The sequence below is a fragment of the Apaloderma vittatum genome, unplaced genomic scaffold, assembly GCF_000703405.1.
Source record: "Apaloderma vittatum isolate BGI_N311 unplaced genomic scaffold, ASM70340v1 scaffold2763, whole genome shotgun sequence".
NCBI classification, from domain to species: domain Eukaryota; kingdom Metazoa; phylum Chordata; class Aves; order Trogoniformes; family Trogonidae; genus Apaloderma; species Apaloderma vittatum.
In genome coordinates this window covers 5,119-28,951 of record NW_009706350.1, presented here as the reverse complement: position 1 = coordinate 28,951, position 23,833 = coordinate 5,119, and the positions used below count along the sequence as shown (strand labels likewise).

At 40.5% G+C, this 23,833-nt stretch overlaps 1 protein-coding gene across 1 annotated transcript; it reads right to left on the bottom strand.

The window, feature by feature from the left end:
- Window positions 1–543: 543 nt before the first annotated feature.
- On the bottom strand, window positions 544–13,510 carry GPR143 (G protein-coupled receptor 143). The gene is made up of 8 exons (XM_009865743.1): window positions 13,206–13,510; window positions 11,390–11,499; window positions 8,305–8,399; window positions 6,881–6,973; window positions 6,278–6,387; window positions 4,846–4,954; window positions 2,725–2,842; window positions 544–843 (listed from the first exon to the last, which is right to left on the bottom strand). Exons 1-8 carry the CDS (start codon window positions 13,447–13,449, stop codon window positions 544–546), a joined length of 1,179 nt encoding a protein of 392 aa, XP_009864045.1. The 5' UTR covers window positions 13,450–13,510.
- Between the last annotated feature and the right edge of the window lie 10,323 nt (window positions 13,511–23,833).

The window sequence follows — 23,833 nt, the reverse complement described above, 5'->3', positions numbered from 1 at the left end:
AGATAAAACCAAACTGAAAATTCATATAAACAAGATTCTACACAAACAGGAAATATTTGTGCTTATGTCATAGTTTGCTGTCACAAACACTCTGCTAGAGTGTCAAGGCTGTAAATAGTGTCTCAGAAATTGCAGAGCTGTAATTCTGGGTTAGGAATTTTATGCTGAGCAAGGCAAGCAAGGCAACACATTTAAAACCCCAACATATTAATAGTCCGTTTATTTAAACAAAAGACTTTTCTACCACATGGATGTTACAAGAGAGATTTAAATGGATGGAAATGAAAACGTAACATAGACCTTCTGCTGAAGAAGGATCAGGCCTTTATACTTGTTAACAGGTCTCCTATAAGGCAAATAAAGATGTAAACCATAATATCTCTCCATCTCACACAGTCTCTCTCTCACACACACACACACACAAGCTATAGGAAATGACAACAAGCCCTTGTGCTCAGGTCTAATTCCAGAGAATGCAACGGTTCACACAGTGACGTGGTTTTATGAGTCTTGAGAAGCGGGATCCAGCTCTGCACCTCTAAACTACCAGCCCTGGTATATGGGAGAGGTCCTGATTAATCTGTCCTCACCACTAGTGTTACCTTCAGAAAACATGCTTATAGCCTCATCAGTCTGCTGGCTGTCAGTCGTCGATATCTTCTTTGAATCATGGATGTTGCTTTGGTAGTTCACTGGTGAGGGATAAGTGTTTTCACCCACGGTTGATGAGGACATTGATTCCCAGGGTATCTCTCTTTTTCGCCATTTCAGGTCCACTTTCCAGCCCGTCCAGCCATAGAAAGCTAATGTGAAGAGGAAGCCTTGCATTGGATTAAGAACGCCCTAGGAAAGAGAGGTGCAACAGGAGTTACATCAGCGAGGCTTCATTTTTAACCCCAGCAACACTCTTTGCGAGCATTAACAACTTCCCTTTCACTGAACAATCGCTGTCCTTAAAATATGCTATTTGCATGCAAATAAAAATTACAGAATCACAGAATCACAGAATGTTAGGGGTTGGAAGGGACCTCAAAAGATCATCTAGTCCAGCCCCCCTGCCAGAGCAGGATCACCTACAGTAGGTCACACAGGAACACGTCCAGGTGGGTTTTGAATGTCTCCAGAGAAGGACACTCCACAACCTCCCTGGGCAGCCTGTGCCAGGGCCCTGTCACCCTCACAGGGAAAAAGTTTTTCCTAATGTTTTTGTGGAACCTCCTGTGTTCCAGCTTGTACCCATTGCCCCTTGTCCTGTCATTGGACATCACTGAGAAGAGCCTGGCTCTGTCCTCCTGACACTCCCCCTTGACATATTTATAAATATTAATGAGGTCACCCCTCAGCCTCCTCTTCTCCAAGCTAAAGAGACCCAGCTCCTTCAGCCTTTCCTCATAAGGGAGATGTTCCACTCCCTTCAGCATAAAACATGCGTTGTTCCCACTGCAGGCATAAACAAACAGGAGTGAAATACCACAACCTGTTGTTCCAACATGCTGAGGCCATCCCAGTGAACAGTAAGCATCAAACGGTTTTCTAGCATGAATTTTAGCTGGTCAGTCCCCTGGTGTGTTTCTGAATTTCCCCACAAGCTCTAGGCTTTTTCATTCACAAAAGCAAATATTCTATTTTTCACTAGAAGCCAAGTTAAATAAATGAGAGAAGACAGTAGCACATAGAGTCACGTTTTTTAAAATAGCGGGAATTGATCTGTCTGGAATTGTTGCAGATTGCTGAGGCAGTGAAAATCTCCATCAAAGTGGGATGGAAAAATGGGGAGAGACACTGAACAAGAAAATCCTAAGTGATTCTTTTTTTTAAAAAAAAAGGCTCTGTTCCCAATGCCTCATGGCAAGTAAGTGGCTTTATTTTTTTTCCATTTTTCTCATGAGAAAAGATCAAATTATTTTTACAGTCAATTTTAAAAACAGCTCAGTTCCTAGATCTGATCTCTTGCTCTCCAGGTGAGCAAAAGCAAGGTCCCTGTCACATGAATGTGTTCACATCTTTTCAGAGGGGGAAGGTTATATCAAATCATTTTGCCTGATTTTCCATCACCCTGCAATACAAAACTTCTTAATTACACAAAGCATGCTCAGGTCTGACAGGTATTTAACAGCTCTAGAATAAACTCTTTTGGAGAAGGAACTTGCAATATCACCTCTGAAAAATCCCTTTTCAAATACTCCAGTAGGAGAAAGGAAGGCAGGATACAGTAAGAGGACATCATCTTATGGCTGTTTTTTTGGAGCATTGCTTTTAGGATTTTTCATGTGTTTGTCCCCAAGCAATTATCCAGATACCATGATATAAGATGCAGCTACTCCCTAGTTACAGAGAATTACCAAAAAATGCCCATTTCATTGCAGAACCTTCAGGAATCATGATCTAAAACTTTGTAGCTTGCGTTGCATTAGAGGTTAGCAAAGTTAGACTAGAAATCATGGCAGTGATCTGTTCTAGATCTTAAAATGGGTAGCAATTACTCAGAGGGAGAATGCATACTCCAGGAAATTGGAGAAGAAGTTTCCCTTTAGTACATTTTCGGCAAAGTTTGTATGTGAAAAGTGCTCCCAGTGCCCGCTCCTTCCTCTCTCTTTCTTTCTGTTTTTCTTCCTTGATTTTCAGAGTGTTTCTACTCCCAAAAATCATGAATCACCCACCACACCAGTGGTGGTCCACCAGTCTTACAAAAGCGATTTCTAAGACTAAGCACAGCTGACCTACCATTATAATCCATGTGATCAGTGCAGCACTTCTGATGTTCTTCAGGGGCATCTCATTGATATCGGGCTGCATTTCAAGATAGAACAAAAGGCTCTCGTTGATGATATTGGATGACCAGCTATTGCAGGAGTAAAGAAGATTACAGTTATATATATATGTAAAATATGCTTTACCTTCCAGTTATAGAAATTAGGATCACTAATGAGGAGAGTGAGGGTTTTTTTCTCATGTTAAATCTCAATCCGAACGGATTGGTAAATCTCTGAGATCATGATCAAACAGCTGACACTGACCTACTAGTTTATGGTGAGGCAAAGAAATCAATAGAACAGAAAAAAACCCCACTTTTTTAGTTGAGCTTGCTGCAGCACAATAAATTGCAGGATAAAACTGAGTTGATTAACAACTGTGATCCACAACAGGAACATTTTGAATGCTGGCTTCTTTTGCTTATGTCTTAAAAGGAGAGTGCTCACAGATAAGGAAACCAAATATATGCATGCATATTGTAAAGAGCTGCAGAAACTCCAGCTGAAGTTAGAATTTCCAGATTACATTACAGCAGACTTTCAAAATGCCCATTAAAAAAACTACAAAGCAAAACAAGGTTGATGCTAAAACCCTTGAAAATGCCATCACATTTTTGAAATAAATGTAATTTCTGTTTTCAAAGAAGGATGAGCATAATCAGGCCTCACCCTGTGAAAGAAATTGAGGATATTCTACACTAAATAAAGGTTATAGTGAATGGCTGTAACTTCTTGTGACTTCTAAACAATCAGACCAGTGTTTCTTTATAGTTCTACTCCAGCTTCAGAAAGGAAACCACCAGCATCCATGTCATGCTTTCTAATGGGGTTTATACATGTCCTTCCTGCAATTAGATTTTTATCACAGCATGAAACCTCCTGCTCTCCCCTCCTAAATGTGCAGGCATCTCTTTTACCCCATGTTGCCCGAACCTGCTGTCTTTGAATAATTCATCTCATATTTGACTTCAGGGATTGAAGAGAAGCTTCTCCAAACTTCTGAAATGGAACTCTCTCAGCCTTTCCCTGGAGCAACCTTTGAGAGTTTTTACACTCTAAAGCTTATGTTTTACTAGGAGAACAAAATCCAGAACTAGAGCTGTGATTATTTTTTAATAAGAAAACCCAGAATGTGACCAAATGGCAAACATGTCACAGCAGCGACTGCTTGTTGCCAGGTCATTGCACAGACCCTCGTAGAGCTGAGCACTGCTCCTGGTGCCTTTACTGCTGTGCGGTAACTGTGAGATTGCAGTAAAAAATTTTACTCCAAAAAACAGGCTCTATTTCAGCCCCATTTTGCTGTGTGTACCCCCACTTTCAGTTACCACTCCAGAATCTTTCACACCAGACGGTGCTGCTCGAGCAGAGGGGTAGGGATTTGGGGATGAGGTGTGTACCCTCTCTCCTTCCTCACTTCCCTTCTTCCCTCCTCTCCTCCCTCTTATTTTCTTGTCCTACACTGAAGTAGGGGTAGGGAGTATTTTCATGGAGGAAGATGGAATACTAAAAAAAAGGATTAAATTACCAGAAATTTCACACAGAATCACAGGCCAGTTTCTTTTCTGGCATATAACCCTGCATTTCTAGTTGATATTCAAGCTTTTTTTTCACATACTTGGGATGTGCAGACCACAGAGGTAGCTTCAATATATATAATCATAGTCAGGGCCCCGAAGTCAGTCTTAGAAGTGTAGTTACTGTAGGGTTTCAGTGATGTGTTTGGTGACAAAAGGCTTTGAGAAATGTTGAGTACAGAAAGGTGGCTACCAGCCCACAGTCCTGAGAAGCTGCTGTTCCAGACAGCTTTAGCCTATGGCCCACCATTTTTTTTCCTTTTTTTTTTTTTTTGCTATTGTATCTTGGGGTTATTGTTTTCCTGTTGGTTAAACATTTTTATCATTTCCTCACAGCCTTGTGATGCTACATGCATGATTCAGCTACTTTGTGAACCAGTTTAGAACTGCTCCTTCCTTAGACACCTTCCCTTCCAACCATAAAGACAAACAAACTCATCAGGCTCAATTGTCTCCAGCCCTCTCCAGCTGGGAATAAAAAAAGGCATCTTAAAACAAAATAATACACCTCTTACCAAATAATGAATACCAGCATAATTTTGAAGAAGCGTAGCTGGATCTCTGTCCCCAGACGTCTTTCATTCTCTGTGTAAATCCCTTGTCTCCCTTTCAGTAAGGAGGCAACTGGAAAGTATATAATTACATTTGTTAATAAACATGTATCTTGTTAGTTATAGGCACAGGGATCCAGAAGATAGATGTCTGTAAAGAGGGAACAAAGGATTTGTCTCCAGCAGCAGTTCAGAAGCTGGAAGGACCATCATCAGTAAACCTTGCATATAGCCTAACACTGAAGGAAAACAAGTACATCCATTACAGATTCCTAAAATGAGTGATATCCCACTAGATGTTTTTTCTTCTCTCAATCCACTGAAAATAGAATAAAGAATGGTCAACATACTTCTCTTTTATAACAAAAGGTAATGCTTATGACTTCTACATAATCTGTGATATAATGATACACTTATGTGATGTTTAGACTAAAATTCTATCCCATTATGCACATCATATTTTACTATGCAAGTGATACAGCATTGGCTACATCTCTAAAATTTGAAAGTGTAAAGTCAACAAAAATAGACAGTTGTGCCACATGCTACTGAGATACCAAAAAGAACATACATATGTACAAATACTCAGCATGTACTTTCCCATAAAAAAGCAAATTTTTATAGGAACAATTTTTAAAAGGAACAACTGTTCCTTTGAAAATTTGTATTACTGAAGGATGTAGGGTAGATGGTATGAAGACTGAGCTGAGAATACAAAGTCTTCTGTTGCTGTTTTTATGCATTTAATGTGTAGGTGATAGAAATGAATTCAGGTACTGTAAACATCTAGCATTGGTTATATTACATGCAAAAAATGTATCGAATCTATGGCTTTGTTTCAGTCTCATTTCTTCAAAGTACTGGATAATAAATTAAAGAGGAATGTCAAGATCCCAGATGAGTTGTGTACAACTCCCTTTTGTTTCATAATCTCAGAATCAGAAGTGACAAAATTCTGATTTTATTTTATTATATTTTTAATTCCAGGGCTTCCAGAAGTTAAATCAACTATGAGATCTCACCAATATTACCTTTAAATCAGAATAAATTATAATCCAAAGTCCAGGTTGGTACCAATACTACAGTAGAGCTAAGAAGACTGCCTCAGATACTTTAAATCAAGAGTAATTTAGTAACATAAAATCAGCTTTGCCAATCCATAGTAGATGTTTATAACAGCCTAGCTTGAATACATCACTGGAGTCTGTCTCTAAGGCACATTTCCCATCAAGACAGCATCTTCATTTCAATAAGCAATTCCCTCTCAGCCATTGCTGTATCTTTATGATTTAATGAGGAGCTATCCCATGTCACTGAATACGCGGGCACGACTTTTTGCAGCATTGTTACATAGCTAAATGGCACATACTGATTGATGCTGCCATTAGGAACATACCTGCTGATACTGTCCTCCTAAACAGGATTGGGTTGACCACCAGCACTAGCAGGAGTGGGGCATAGGTTGTGATGTAATGTGGGATTGCATGCTCCAAGCCATTTTCACAGCTGAGAAGAAACCATTAACAGCTTATGCATCGTTTTTTCCACAGCTGACAGTTCTGGCTATTCTATCTATGTCACCTTTAACTGAAAAAAATTAAAAGGAATGAAGCAAACAGATGCTAAACTTTTAATTTGCAGACCTTCACCACCACTTCGCATGTGACACAAAGTTGTTTTTTAACATGTGCTGTCAGTGCGTTTTTCTCAAATTTAAAGGAACAAACACAAAGCTAAATCCAGGAGTGGGAGCAAGGCAGCTCATAGCAGAATCTGTATCACAGCCCTGCATCATGCCCAAGCACCCGTATTACCTGGCACATCTCTTAATATCCCCCTGAAACCCATGTGGGTGTTTCTGCAATGCTCGCTGACTCATGTTCATCAAAAATCAAAAAAAGCCCAACATTTGGATGTGTGTATCTAAAGGTGACTGAAAGACATCCAAATGACCAGAGAGTGCTATGATTTCACAGTCTTTTCCCAGAGCCCTGCTTACCTGGAGAGGGAAGGGTAGTAAAGTAGAGCAATTCCCTCCACACAGAGCATCACCGCAAGGCCCCACGTCATCATGTGGTACAGCACGATCGTACTGCAGGCACCAAACAGGACAGGCGAAATTAAAGCTATCAAACCTTATACTTTCCACATCGCAACACAAAAATAGAACCCTTGCTGAAACGGAGCTTTACAGAAAAGAAATGGTGCAGAACACTGACAGTACATTAAACTAAGGTAAGCAGGTGGGGTCCCTTCAGAAAAAGATGAGCCAAAGTGGTTGTTCAGGCTTGCACACAGCTGTCCTGTGCCCTCCAACTTGTAGTGTGGAAAGCTTTTTCCTTATGCCTGAATCTCCAAAAGGAAACCCTTCATCTTTCCTCTCTCCTGCAGAGAGCAAATTAGAAGATTAAAACTTCAGAAGAGAGACAAACAGTCAAATAAACCACCCTTCTGTAATTTGTAGAAAACTATGCTTATCTTTAGAGTCAAACACATCTCCTATCTTTGGGAGGTTCAGATCTGAGTGTGTCAAAAGTCTGTTGTTGTTCACTCTGAATGAGTCCCGGGTTTACAGGGTTAACAGGGATGAGGGAAGGAGGCTGGTCCCAGTTGTTTCACACTAGAACTACGGGACTTGACAAAATCAGGTTTGTTATCCACAGACTGAAGTTAACTGAGAAATAACCATTTCAATAACATTAACCAGACCAACCATGTCTCCATTACCTGACTGCTCAGTGTCATCCGGGTACAGTCACATAAATCCATGTTTAGGAGTGACAATCAAAGTTAGTTTTGTCCTTCTAACAATCAACTTAGAAATACCATATACTTTCTGTCTGGCAGTATAGCACGGTACTTTGCAGAGCGTTTAGGTTCTGTTACAGGCATTGCAGAAAAATATATAGTAAATATAGAATGTTTTTCTTAGAAACTTTGCAAATGCGATCATAAGCTTAATAATGACAAAACTGAGAAGTAAAATAGAAAATTTGGTGGGGAAAAGTGGAGAATGACTATATGAAGATCAAGACTTACCCCCTCCCACTTCTTTTATTTTCAGGATAACACTTTTTTTGGTTTTTTTTTTCCCTCAAGAATCAATTTCATGTATAGAGTAGAGACAAAAATAGTATCTTGCTGCAATAAAGTTTATACAGCTTGATCAGCTCTTTGTTTTTCCAAAGGTTAAATGAATTAAGTTACATTTAAATTCCAACTGGGCATAAACAAACCCAATATCTAAGCATTGCCCTGGCACTTTAAGCACTTAGCACACCACTTACCCATATCAGTACCTGGTAACTGCATAAACATCACCTGTTTGTACAAGCTTCACTTCCACACTTGGCTAGCTGCAGACGAACATGAACATATAATGTTGGAAGGAAAACAACAAATTCAGAGCTTTAACTCTCATACCTCAGTCCAGCTGATCTTCTGACCACCAAGTAAGAATCAACAGCGTAGCAAAACAACCACCAGAAGCCAGCACTATATACTAGCTGGATCCACATCTGCAGGGAAAAAAAATGCCAGATGTCACAGCTGCTTCTCAAGCACCACTGGGGACAGGGGAGGGACTCAAACCTTCAGCCTGGTGATTTGTTCTTTAAATATGTGTGTTTTCCAGCTGACATTCTGAAGTATGAAATCTTACTCAAAATCACAGGAGCAACGTTGCTGCAGCCAATGGGTCAAGTCACAAGTAAATTGAGCAGCATTTGCTTTTATAGCTTATTCTGTTGTTTAGCGAACCTGTAATTTACCTCTCCAATCCTAAACCTGAACGCTATTGAGTGAAGCCCAAAGAAATATATAGTGAGGATGCTTTAATTTTAGGTTACACTTTTAGTAGTTTCTCAGTAGCTGAGGCATGAAAATATAACTGAGGTCAGTCATCACCACTGTGTGTCTGCGCATCGTGGGTTCTGCACGTGACAGGCGTAAGGTCATTAAAAAAATATCACTCACTGTCTGGAAAAATTATCCATACTAAACCCCTTGTATGATTTCTTCAACAAAAATCCAAAAGAAACAGGTTTAAGTCAAGTTCCACAGCATTCATGAGCTGATCCTATGCATTTTTCCCATGAGTCTATAGAAGTGACCCGTCTTTGCCTCCGTTTATAAATTCAGAATTGCTTTCCCATAGAAGTCAGCTTTTTGAAACAGTCTGGAACTATTTCAATGTTTAGATTACTTTCCCTCTGTGCCCTCTTTCAGTTCTTATCTGAATATCCTGTATCACAACTCCATAGTAGCATCATTTCACCGCTGGAAAACAACATACTTGTTGCTGAGCCAAACTTCAGTGAATAGTAATTTACCATTCCTTCCTCCAAAAGGCAAATCAAGCTGGGAAATACTTCCTTTCACCATGGGTGTAGACCCCATCTCTAGTCATTTGAGGCACAAATTATTCAGTATTTAATTCCAACACCGTGACATTTCCCTAGTGCACAGGAGCCAGAAAACAACATTCCAGTCTTTCTTCTAATGCACTTTACCCAGAGCACTCAGCATGCAACTTCATCTGCACTTTTACATATTTGCTGCAGTTGAAAAGTGCACAATTTACTATACATACACACATGCATACAAAAATAAACTGTGGGGTCTTTCTACCCAGAAAATCCAACATAGACAAGATTGCCTCCAAAAATAATATAAATCTGATGAGCTTAAAACCAAAGTCTTCACATGCTATCTTACATTTTAGCAAAAATGACACATCTTGCTACAGTGGCTGAGAGGGTACCTCTCTGCAAACCACAGGGTGTTATTCAAAGGAGATGCCTAAAGGCCTCACTATTTGGAGTTTGTATTGGCTTGTGGCTAAGTGAAATAAAACAATAATACTAGAAGAAAAATAAAACAGAATCAGAAACATTTTATTAACTCACACAAGAATATGTTAGGGGAAGTGAGTGGAAGGAGGTTTATTTTGCATTCAGATATAATTAAATCTAAATTTAGCAAGTAACTCAAATTACAGCACTTTGCTGGAGCCTCAGAAAGGAAAAATAAAAGTTGTGGTAGACCGCTATGCTACTTAGTACCCAACCTGAGATCCAAATGAAAAACAAGTAGTCTGCATACACTAACTTTGTCACTGTTAAAAATACTAGTGTGTGTGTGTGTGTGTGTGTTTTAAGAGTCAGAAAGTGAAATTTAAGACATAGAGAAACATGCTTTTTGAATAGTATATTCCTGATACATAATATTGATGTTGTTGGTTTCCTCTTCTTCAAAGAAAAATAAAAACAACACTTGCATCTAACAAGCAAAACTTAAACATGTAATATGGAATTGAGAATCAATAGATGCGTACGACTGATATTTGCTTCTGTGGCTCAACACTATCATGTCTGAAATTGTTATTATGTTGACATATAAGGACAGAATTCAATTTAGCAGATATATCTTTATTTTAAAAATATCACAGTCAAATAGTTTTGTTTACATGGAGCATATCTTCTTCTGTATTTTAAACTCTAAATTGCAAAGCTAATATTGTTATTGCTCATATATGCATTTATTTGGTTTCTCTTGAATTTGGCTAAAGTGATAACCCATGTTTTGGTAAAAAACATAGCCTTTTTTTCTTGTAGACTCAAATCATATGTCTGAGACAGTACTGTGATTGTCATTATTTGAGACTGAGTTTTAACCTGCATTTTTGGAATGCATTTACATTTTCTTATTCTCATATTTTAATCCAGAAGATACTTAATTTGACCTGGGCAGCTGCAGCCATTGAGCACCCATATAGGCAGCAATCTGAGCTGGAATCATAGAATCATAGAATGGCATAGGCTGGAAGGGACCTTAGAGACCATCTAGACCAACCTCCCTGTTGTGGGCAGGCCTACATGGCAGGGACAGACCTTCTGGCAGAAGCTTTGTGTCTTTGGGTACATTTGTGCTGCAGTCTCCCTGTGTCGAAAATACATACTCTCATGCTGCCAAAGATAACCTGAGCTACCCGTGTTGCTGCTTTCCGTCAGTCCTCACCACCAGCATGCAGGCTGCACTTTCTGCTGGAGGTGGGCAGGGACCCTCACTGCGCGGGTGCAACAAAGCCACCGGGGCACCAGCGATGCTGTGCCGGTGCAAACCAAATGGGTGGTTTCCAAGCCCATTTGGGGATATCTACTCCTTCACACTTCCATATCTCTGACCTGGGTACAGCTGTACCCCCTGCTACGCCAGCACGCCCGCGATGAACGAGTCCTGCCGAACGCTTGGGACCAGTCTGACCTGCGCTGCCCTGCGTCCTCAGGCGCACCGTGCAGCATCTGGCACGCCGCCCGCCCTCATCCCAGCTTTCAGAAGGAGGCATGAATGCACTTGCAGGGGCGCGGCAGAGGCTGAAACCATCATATCCAGGCTCTGACTCACGGCTGAATTTCCTTTTGGACACAGTGGTTTGCCTTTCAGACCCCTCACGCGGAGAGAGTCTCAGCAGGGAGCAAGAGGAAAGGGAGGTGATCTCTGTACCTACCGCGCTCCCCACACAGAAAGCAGAAGGCCACACATCTGTCCCATTCGCCACAGAAATGTTAGCTATGAAGCTTGGGAAGCCCAGCCATACACTTGATCTGAAGATCATGCCTAAAGAAAAGGGGGGGGAAAAAAAAAGCATTAATGCTTTGAATCTCCTGGCATGATTTGAATCACATGCTTCTCCCTGGCCACATATTTCGCATCGCAGCCCAGATTTTGTGTGACCACAGGAAGGCTGTGGCTGCAGAGGAGCACAGCAGGAACAACTGCGCTATTTAAACATCGATGTAATCGCTCAGGGGAAGTAGCCCCAAGAGTCTGAACCTGCTGGGACCTGAAATATTATGCAGATTAGAATCTCATTTACTTACAGATACTGTCACACACTCCCCTAAAATAAATTGGGTAGTATTTAACAGATTGACCTAAAACAGTAACTACTAACAATTTTACTGGCATGTATTCCTATCATAGAATACCAGGTTGAAAGGGACCTATGATAATGTCCCTTTCTCTGTAATTTCTCGTTGCAGAAAAAAAGTTATTTCCCAGTTTTTGCTGTCTTTATTTTTACAAGCAGCTTTTTTCCCCTCTGTCATAGAACCAAACAAAGCAGTTGTTTGGAATTAGGTGAGAACAATATCCATTTTTTAAAATGAACTTACAGTTCGTTAGTGAGATTTTCTGTTTGCCTTGAAATAGGCATTAAGGCTTCAACATAGAGCAGAACAAAACAACCAGTTTTCTCACCAAGAGAGAAGGGTTTCTCACCCACCAAACTGAGTCTAATCTAAAGATGATGGCTAAATGGTTTGAGTTTGAGTGAAAGGGAGAAAAATAACTTTATTGCTGGCTTCACCTGACTGAAAGGACCTTTTCTGGATGAATGCACACACATTTTTTCCATATCTCTCTTTCTTTATTTACTCCTCTATAGTTTAATACTGGCACATTATGTACCATGAGAGAATGTGGCTAGGTATGAAAGGAGAAAAGATCTGAAATTTCATTTTCTCCCCAGGCAGCAAGAGAGACTTACTAAATAGTACTACTTCTCTTAACTAATGTGAGGACAAAAGTGTTATTGTAGAAACAAACTAATCCTGGTTTTTCATGCATGTGTCATGGTAACTTATACCTAATTTGGCTGTAAATGCCATAGACTGATGGGACAGATTTAGACACATTGGCTCCATTTTGACTTATGAGTTTTGTTTTATTCTCTCTTGTTTTACTCCTCCAGCCTATCAGCCAGGAGCCAAGCAGCAGGTTGTCCTTGATAAGGGAGCTTTGCTTGCATTTCAAAAGCTTGTGCCCAGAGTGATCTGTGCACAGCTCCAATTCAATCTCGTTTGCTCCTGATGTGATGCGCCCAGAGAGGTGACTGGCACATGAGCAAGACAGCAAACTTGGCATGAGAGGATTTAAAGACGTATAGGAAGTGCTCTTCAAACGTAATCCTAAGGACCGGCTAGGTGTTTTGATGTCAGCACTTTAGTTTTAAATGTGCTGCCTCGCCTCCACTTTTATGCCTTACTCTGAGAACCAGCCACTGTTTTGGATTTTAATTTGTTTTAAAGCAGAGATTTTGGCGTAGATCTGTCAAGAGCTTTTACTTCAAAAATGTAACTACTAAACAAGACCGTCCTCCCTCAAAGGTTTTCTGACCTCAGCCCAAATCTTCCTGTGAATACATACAGCATGTTTCCATCAGAAATCTTTGTTGTCCACTCACCAGCTTCATTTAGCTATGGTACCTCACAGCAACAACAGCCTGCTACAGCAAGAGTGAGGGACATCAAGCTGGTGCTTACCTAAGCCACCAAGGATGTCACAAATGGAGATAAGGAGAAGGATGGTGGAAGAGGAGGAGGCTTTGGGCATCTTCCGCGGGCTCTGTCCCTTCTTCGGCAGGAGCTGCAGGATGGTCAGCAGCAGACTGATGGAGGCACTGCCAATGCAAACACCGCAGAAGACTTCAGGCTGGAAGTTCATCACTAGCTGCGTAGCTGCATCTCGGTTTGGGCAGCAGTACGTTTCCAACCTGGGAGAAGCCATGAAGCGTCCGGGTGGTGGAGTGGCCCGACAAGCAGAAGAAAATGCTGTTGCTTCCCCAAGGCAGCGTTCACTTTTTCTTCACCCTCCCCATTAGTCCTCGGTGGTGAGAATCACGCGATTGATGGATCATGTGCTGCTGCTGCTGCTAGAAGTAAATCCCCTAGAGCTGCCTTTCTCAGCCTTTCCTAGCAAGGAGATCAGATCTGAACAAGAAAACACAGTGTAATCTGAAACATGCCCTGTACTTGCTCAGAGCCATTGGCAACAGTTCACTCACATATTTCTGCTTGCACAGTATGTGATACAGGAAGACTTAAACTCATCAGAGCACTGAAGATGGTTTGAAAAAAATAAGGATACAGATACTGAAGGAGAAGCATTACATTTTAATTGTGTTTCTCTTTAGCCCCACGCCACATGGCACCCTTTAATTACTGCAAATTAGTTGTAAAGATGAGTCCAGACACAAGCAGTCCCAGTCTTTACAGGGAGGAGTAGGGCTACAAATCCACACCCTAACCCAAATCTCAGTTTTACTGGTCTAACCCACCCACTTCTCTAATTAAAATTAGAAACATGATACCCTATCACAGTAGAAAGAGATTACATTTCGGAAGACAATATTAACCTCATCCTATTTAAACTGCAAGCATAAAAACTCTTCTCTTTAGTCTTTACTTTCTGTGTCCGATCAGCTAGACATGGAAAATTCCAAGACTTTTGATATCTCAGAATACTTTATTTTTCTTGTTCTAATTTGGTAAGGATTTAATATGAAAACAGGAATCTGTTCTGTAATATTTGTTTTTACTTCATAAGCTAGACAATATCTTTTAAGTCAGAGGTCCTATTAGACACAGCAGCAAACACTCACAATCACAAATACTAAAAGTAACTCTCCTCTCTCAGCTGAGTTTCAAATTCCTTGCGTCAGCCCTCACCCCTCCAGAAAACTTGTTTGTAGGACCATGTTCAGGAAATACAGAAGGGAGCATGGCCAATAGACTTAAAGTGAACTGCATGTTAAATAACAGAGTCATGGATTTTATAATTAGTCCTTATAACAAATGACCTAACCTTTTTTTTTTTTTTTTCACAGTGGCACAGCTTATTTTTTTAACAGAAATTATGAACGCCTGATGAATGACAGTGGGATGATTTGTACTACTGGCGTTATAAAACTGGGTTATAAAACACAGAGGCTTGAGCCAGTATGTTTGCCCTCAGCAGAGAAAACAGCCTTCAGTCCCGAGTAAAATGGTATCTGCTGAGTTCTTCATTATGCAAGATACCTTATACGCTTGATGCTTCTTACTACCATGTATACAAAAACATACTGGGACCAGAAAGGTTGCAAAACAGATTGCTCTGCTCCAGAAACACAAACTCTCACTGAGGTAAAGGAGAATACCTATGCTCTGTTGTCGATAAGAAGATTCAGTTGTCTCTACAAGACTGGGGCTCCTCAGACTTTTTTCCATCTCTGCTAGATCAGGAGTGCACGGAGTTGCCACTTCTCTGTCCAGATACTGTACTCCAATCCACCTGGCTCCTAAAGAGCAAAAATTATGATTCCACAGAGACAGATTCTTTAAAATAAAGCCATTGTATACCACATACATAATGTAAATACACATAACTTAAAATAAATTATGATTGCTCTCGTTTGAGGGTAAATTAACACTGCCTGGTTTATACTTAGAACAACAAAACTTTCAGGTCACTAGAGAGAAAACCATTGAACAGAAGTCTTTCAATTCCACTATCATTTCTAAAATTGTTTCCCTCATTATTTCTGTCACCGTTTTCCTTACATGAAAAATTTGAAAAGCATGTTAAGTTGTTGTCCTGATCATTTGTTCTGGCTTACAGATAGGAATGTTTTGTGTGTTCTGCTTTTTCTGCTTATCATTTGTTTTCATGGATCCCACGTAGATTTACCATTTCATCATTTTAACTTCTCCCTCCCTTTTGTTCAGCCACTTTGAAACTACTTTCATCCCTCAATTGTAGTCTTACACTCTGGAGATAATTTTTTTTTAAACTTTCTCTCCATAGTCTTGCCAGCTGTGCACCCTATTTTTATTGCTTAACTTCTCTGAGTGCAGGATTAGTTTTTAACATCTTCTGGGTCCCTTCCCTCCTATTCTCTCAGGATTTGATCACGCAGTTACTTACAGAGAGAGTAAGTGGTTTTTATTGGAAGCAAAGCGTTTGACCTGTAGCATACCTAATACACAAAGAAAATAAAGTGACTCACGAGTGAATGGATAAATGCCATGATACAAGTAGATGTGTCTTTGTTTCTGACGCTGAATGGGAGATGAGTCTGCCAAACAAATAAGCAGCCCAATATCTCAGCTTGTAAGACCTAGTTAGTCTCTGGCTCTTGTTGCTGGATTCAAAGTATAAAGAGTCAGAAAGAATAATCAAAGAAATTCAAGGCTGGTTTGGCAGTCTTACACCTGAGATTAATTTGACTTCTCACATTTATGAAAAAAAGAAGATAAAAGCTGGGGGCAAAGGCAACTGAAAAGTAATGAAAGAAATGTTTTGCCTTGTTAAGGAACATTATTTAGTATTTGATACAACTTGCATCATTCTGCAGATCCTAATTCCCCTTCCTCTGAAATTATTGATGCAGTTCCCACTGCTGCCAGTGGCACAAAACAGACCCAGACATACGCTACAACCCATTTGTGCATGAAGGAAGGAGCTGAATTAAGCAAATGGTGCAGCTTGGAGACAACCACTGGCACACGCACTAGAAGCATTTAAAAAAAAATCAAACAAACAAACTCCCTGGCATTGCAAATACCAATCCATCAAACTTGCAGCGTTAAGTACAGCGTTGCACAACACTGAAAATTCCAGGCCTGGTTTTGTACTTTGGCAACAGTGTGCTCAAAAATGAGAAAAATACTGTGCTCCTTGCAAGGAGAACAGGCATGTACTCCACAGGCACAACTTTTAGAAATGCCTTGGACCTGGGACATAATGTTTCAGCCTAGTCCATGTTCATCACTACCTTGAAACACTAGCTTGCCTGCCTCTGACGGAAAGCAACAGGTTTACAAAAATAAGACAGACGTGCATTTCTGCTGTTAAGGACTACGCTGTAGCTTATACTTGAGTGTGCAGTTACAGATATTTTAATCCCTGTTTTAATTAAATCTGAGACTGGATTACAAAAGAGAAGGAAATTCCTAAATATAGAGACTGAGGAAAAATTTTTTTTTGCTTATGTGTACAGTTCAGTGCATCACTACCTGAATTTACAGCTCCCAGTGTAGGTCTTAGCTGCTTTACAGACATAAAATAAATATATTTTATCAATGTTTCGTGATCTCATAGTTCAGTGCATCACTACCTGAATTTACAGCTCCCAGTGTAGGTCTTAGCTGCTTTACAGACATAAAATATATTTTATCAATGTTTCATGATCTCATAGCCTTTTACATATTACCTGACATAACATTTCCCAAACTGATGAAAGCTGGCTCTGTCTTCAAGCTAAATGGATGCAACAAAACCAGCTGAGATCTCCTCGACAGATCAGGCAATATGTTCTTGAAGACCTTAACACACAAATTTCTATAGGCTGAGCATCGTTCTTCATTTTATCCACACAGACCTCCTGCAATTAGATTTGCTTCAGAAGAAACTATAAGATATGTCCTTCCCATAATTATCAGCACAAATTTTTAAAGCTAATTTCAAGGTGCCATTTCGCATAACTGAAATAAATGAGGAAATTCACAGCCCATTATTTCTATTTCAGGTTTTCTGTAAATTTAGTCACAGATATTGGAACAACAGTGGTGTTCTAAGTGCAACACCTGTCATGATTATAACAGCTACAGACTCCATTAAAAAGAATTGGAAGAAAACACAAGATACCACCTTCCTTCCTTTAGTGATTTGAATACAATTATATAGTTGTAAAATATTGATTTACATTTAGGGATGGCAAAAACTAAAAAGATGAGAATGAATATATCTATTGCCTTTGCATAAAAATAATAATGTTTGAGCTTTTTTTGTTTTAAGAATGAAAGCATAAATACATGAAAAGAGTGTGCATTTGAACAAGTCAATAATTGTGTGTATTTGACTAATGCAATCATGTTACACATATTTTATTGAGTTCTGATACACCTTCTCCAGGGAAATGCTATCCTACGTGACTTTAATGAAGAAATGTATACATATTAGTTATTGAAACTGTGACTATTACAAATTTAACTAAGTAAACAAGGTTTATATGGATAAAGTACAAAATGAGTACAGAAATGCATCCCTAAACTGGAGAAAACAATTTTTGCTTAAGTATTGGAAGAACAAAATCCTGATTCTCTGTGCCCATGCTGAGAATATTACAGTCTTTGAACTTGCATTAAGCAAGACTTCATTGCCCCATTTCTGGACAAATTCCACCATTAGTAATTGCCATTGTTATCCTAGTTCACAGAACAAAAAGATACCTCCCTTTCAGCATACATGTAATAAAGAGACCTTGTCCCACACTTAGGCAGACTACATGAGACACAGTTTGCATAGGAACTGACTGATAAGACTATGAAAAGAAAGTATGTTATCCTCTCCACACACAATAATACTGAAAATCAGATCTTAATGTTTGTAAGCATGTAGTGGGTACTCTGGTCTACAAAATGTTGAATGTCAATCCTGTCCTCAGCATCTTCCAAAGGAATCCTAGGCATGCCTCTGCAGTCTTAGGAATGCTTCTGCATTCTCTTTTAGAGGTTATACTAGCTGGTTCCCTCCAGAGAAATTAGGTGGGATACTCTTATATCTTTGTTAGGATTGTTAGAGTGTAGTATGTTGTTAGATTGTATTTCCCACCATCCAGAGGTTATGTTTTCAAAGCCCATTAGCAGTAGAAAATAATCTCGTAAAACCTCTATTCCCAGTCCAATCTACACAACCAAGACAAAATATGTTACAGCACTAACTTCACAGCTCTTACAACACAAGAACCATCCAAGACTCTGTTAGCTAAATTGCTAAAAATGTCAGTGTCCCATGGCCAGTTAGATGGTCTTATTGAATGCTGTAACCAAGCATCAAAGGGAATTCTTGAAAAGCGTGCAGTCCTGGATTTCCCCTTGGAAATCCCATGAGCACCACTGTGTTTCTTTCTTCTCCAGTCGCTGCATGGCCAGAAGTCAGTCCTGCAGCATCTTGGGACTGGGTGAAGCCAAGCTGCAACCTTCTGCTGCACAAATTGTTGTCTTGTAGTTTCCAAAATGAGGTGAAAGCTCAAAAGCATGGCTCAGAGAATCAAGAGGAAATGGAGCAATAACAGCAGAAACGTTATAGTGCAGGAAACACTTCAGATCCACTCTTTTGACTTTTCCACTCTTCAGGTCTGAAGATCATGACTTCATTGTCGGATGTGGACTTCATAGTCCAGAGTGGACAAAATAATGAGACAAATCCCTCAGTATCCAAAGCAGTTTACTGGATATACCCTTCAGATGAGCAATATGGCTACATAATACATTTATATTACAGTTTGGCTACCTCAGCTACTCTCATTAGTTAATATCCTGGGGGCATGACTCCAAGAAATTTGTTGATCCAGAAACTGCATCAGAAAATGCAATGTTCTGAAAGAAATTCATTGTGTACCTTTAATATTCCATAATTCAGACTTTCAAAAGGGGTTGTAATAGGATCTATGTTATCACAGAAGATGGGTGACAAAACACTCCCACCCCCAAAGCTGTTCCCTCAGGATGCTACTACCAGTATCTCACTGACATGAGTATGGTTTACACAAAATTCAAGCCAATGAAGCAGTACCTGCTACAGCCTTATCCTTTCTAAGTCTAATGCAAGTAGAGAAAAGTAAATCCGAACGTTGGCACTTTTTCTTATTTGTATGACTTGGCAGAATTCCCTCAAGCATCCCATCAACTGCTAAGTGCTCTGCCTTGGTATCCTGAGAGACCTCATCTATACCTTTAGTATGAAGAGGTATAGCAGTCTACGGGGTGGCGGCATGCACACAAAGAACTTCTGCCCCCGTGGACTCCTGGACATGCTCAAACCAGCCTTATATCAGCCCTAATATGACTAAATTCATGCAATATCACAGGCCTGGCACTGCTGGACCACAGCCTCTTGTACACACCTGGTGCTTTAGGGCAAACTGCAATAGCACTGCAAAAAAACCCAAACCCAACATTTACTTCATGCTTAGATGGACTCTCACAAGATGCTACATCCTATGACCTCCACCTGGACATGGTTCATGTTCTGTGCAACCAATCTGAGAGTAGAAAGGTCATTTGTAATGAAGGAATTGTGCCTATTTATAGAATGCACTGTGAGAGTTTTATTTACACATTGCTGATAGGCAGAAAAAAGAAAGTCTGTTTGGGGTTAGCTAGCAAATGAAGACAAAGTCCACAAGAAAAATACCAGATTACAAGGCTTTTGCCTGCTTTCATCCGTACTCTGGCCTCTTGCTATTTATCTACCCTTTCAAAAGTCTTCACAGCATTGTCTGCAAAAGGGGCATTTGAAACTCACCCTTTGGCATTCTTCCTGATCATCCATGCTCCAGTGTCATCTTCATCAAGTACAGAACTCAGATGCAACATCCTGTGATACCAGAGCTTAATGCATTGACTGCTTGTTAGCCTCTGAGGCTATGTCCCTCGTAATTAAAATGGGCCACTGTGTTGTTTTTGGCACATAAGGGCAAGTGGCACAGCACAGTTTATACAGAGAATGTTATCATGTAATGTGTGTTATCAAAGAAGATGGACAATGAAAAACACTTCCTAATGTACCACAAATAGAAATGCAGTAGCAAGAAAAATATTACAAATAATGTGTCACTGAATTGATAGAACTTCATGAAGCAAAACAAAACAAAACAAAACAAAACCCCACAGTTTGGAATGGAATGGAATGGAATGGAATGGAATGGAATGGAATGGAATGGAATGGAATGGAATAAGTTGGAAAAGATCTTAAAGACCATCAACTCCAACTGCTAATCTAGCAATGCCTAGTCCAGCACTAAAACATGTCCCTAAGCACCACATCTACATGTCTTTTGAATACCCCCAAGAATGGTGACTCAACCACTTCCTTAGGCAGCCTCTTCCAGTGCTTCATGACTCTTTCCGTGAAGAAATTTTTCCTAACATCCAATGTAAACCTTCCTTGGCACAACATGAGGATACTTCCTCTTGTCCCATCACTTGCTACTTGGGAGAAAAGACCGATCCCCACCTCATTTCAGCCTCCTTTCAGGTAGTTGTAGAGAGCAATAAGGTCTCACCCCAGCCTCCTTTCCTCCAGGCTAAATGACTTCAGTTCCTTCAGTTGCTTCTCATAAGACTTGTGCTCTAGAACAACTTTTCTGCCCTTCTTGGGTCACACTCCAGCACCTCAATGTCTTTCTTGCAATGAGGGGCCCAAAACTGAACACAGAATTTGAGATGTGTCCTGACCAGTGTCGAGTATAGGGGGACAATCCTGGTCTTGCTGGCCACACTATTCCTGATACAGGCTAGGATGCCGTTGGCCTTCTTGGCCACCTGGGCACACTGCTGGCTCACGTTCAGCCGGCTGTCCATCAACACTTACAGGTCCTTTTCCATTTGGCAGCTCTCCAGCCGCTCCTCCCCAAGCCTGTAGCGCTGCCTGGGGTTGTTGTGACCCGAGTGCAGGACCCGGCACTTGGTCTTGTTGAACCTGAAATGACCATATGAACATATGTCATATGAACACATATATAGGACCAAATACAGCTATATAGTGCACATATATACATGCAACTACTGCAGAACCCTCTTCCACAACTAAAAAAGGATGGCTTCATCCCTTCTTCCTTGCACTAACAGTCACTGGCCCATGCTATTTCCTAAGCTGTGTCCAAGCATTGCCTAGCTAGCCCGCTGACAATGTAACAGTACAGACTATCACGTACCAGTGCTCCAACCTGTGTGCTCTCACTCTACATTTTTCTCTGTAAAGCAGTAGCTGAGCTGCTGTAATGTGGTTTGACTATGGGCTCAAATGCAGGCAATGGAAAAGATACCAGAGGGACTATGACCCAAGGCATGACTTAACTTGTGCCTGAATTTGACTGCCAACTGAAAACCTCATCCTCAGGGAAAGCTGGTTACCTGTTCACCTCCTCTTGCTAGGCTGTACGCTATCTTCTGACTCTGCAACAACATGAGGAGCTGCTATTGCCCTGTTCTTTGACTTTCAATCTTGATATCATGGAAAATCATGAAAACTATAAAATCTGAAGTGGGCTATGGATTATAGAGTCTGTGTTGGACTCATCATTTTTTTCTCCGACTACAGGTCTAATAAGTCTCAAGATCTGATCTGAGAATACTATTGTTAAGAAATCATGCTCTTTTCTCCCTTGGTCACTCACAACTGCAGTTTGTTCTGCAGTGCATGCCCCTATCCTCAGAAAATTGCTCTGAGGTAAAAAGCACATGTGTTGTTTTGAGAATAATTAAGAATGGAACAAAGTTTAAATCAAAAACTTCAAGGGAATAGAAATACCAAAGTATTACACAAAATCCTATTCTTTCACAAATTTCAGCTTTATAAAAAGTCCTAGATAAAGAACACAGAAGCTTTTTTTTTTTTGACCTTAAGAACTGAATAAGTCAACATATATTTGAGTATTTATCTGAAAGTCTGAGAACTTCCAAGGGTTTCTCCAGCACTGATTATGTGTTGATGCAGCCTTATTTGTAATACAGGAGTAACAAGACACACTTAGGAAAGGTTTTTAAAGTGCCTAAACCACACAGGAGATGTCCTGCTGGAGTTTTTCAACGTGGTACTTCTCATTCTGGGATAATGGATAATTTGTTGAAATCAAAGCATTTTGCAGTAGAGCATGATTATGCTGAATCCATTTGAAGACACGTGGCAGGTTTCCAAAGGAAACCCTCCTGGTTCCCAGCTATGCCAGGATGTCTGTTTCTTGCTACCCAACCTGTTTCTCCAGGTTCTCAGGACTTTCAGACTCCACAATAAACTGTAAGCAGCTTGCCAAACCTCGAATTACTTGATCAAAAAATCCATCTACTTTTGCTACAGGAACTTCTTATCACTATTTCAGTTGTTTTGGTCTTTGTGATGGCTATTTTCAAAGACACTAGAATTACAAACAGGAAGGAGATGGAAGCCACTCTGCAGCCCGAAAGCTACAATCTAATTGCTACCACTGAAACATGGTGGGATGAATTGTGAGACTGGAGGGTTGCGATTGGTGGCTATAAACTGTTTGGAAGGGATGGGCAAGGAAGATGGGTCTTGCCCTCAATGTAAAATAAAAATAAAAATAAAATATGGATTGACAGCACAGAGCTGTCTTAGAAAAACAGAAATTAACAGGTTGAGAGCTTATGGGTAAAAATTAGGGGCCAAGCCTACAAAGGAAGCCACATGGCTGGTGTTTACTATAAGCTGCGCCAAGGGGAGCCTGTTGATGCAATGTTGTTACTTCAGCTGCAAGAAGCATCATGCTCCCAGGCTCTGATCCTGCTGCGGGACTTGAATCACCCTGACATCTGCTCAAAAAGCACCACAGCAAGAAGTAAGCAGACCAACAGACTCTTGGAGTGTTCTGAGGGTAATTTATTAACCCAGGTGATGAGACAGCCCAACCAGAAGGGAAGTGTTACTAGTCTTGTTGCTTATCAACATGGATGAAATAATTAGGGATAATGTCAAGATACGTGGCAGCCTAGGCAGCAACGATCATGTCCTGCTGGGATTCACAATCTTGAGGGATATGGACTAGCTGAAGAGTAGAGTCAGAAAGTTGAATCTTCAGACAGTAACTTTCAGTTCTTTAAGGAATTAGTGGATGGGACTCCCTGGGAAACTACGTTCCAGGTCAAAGCAGCTGAACAGAGCTGAACAGAGCTGCATCCAGTTCTGGTGTCTCCACCATAAGAGGGACATAGATCTGTTGGAGTGTGTTCAGAGGAGGCCACAGAGATGATCCAGGGGCTGCAGCACTTCTGCTATGAGGACAGGCTGAGAGAGCTGAGTTTGTTCAGCCTGGAGACGAGAAGACTCTGGGGGGACCTAATAGCTGCCTTCCAATACCTGAAGGGAACCTACAGGAAGGCTTTTTACAAGAGTGTCCACTGATAGGACAAGGGGAAATGGGTTTAAGTTGAAGGAGAATAGATTTAGATTGGATCTTAGAAAAAAATTCTTCAGTACGAGTGTGGCAAGACTTTGGAATAAATTGTCCAGAGTTGTGCATGTCCCCTCCCTCGAGGTGTTCAAGGTCAGGCTGGATGAGCCCTTGAGTAACCAGGTCAAGCTGAGAGGCGTCCCTGCCCATGAGAAGGAA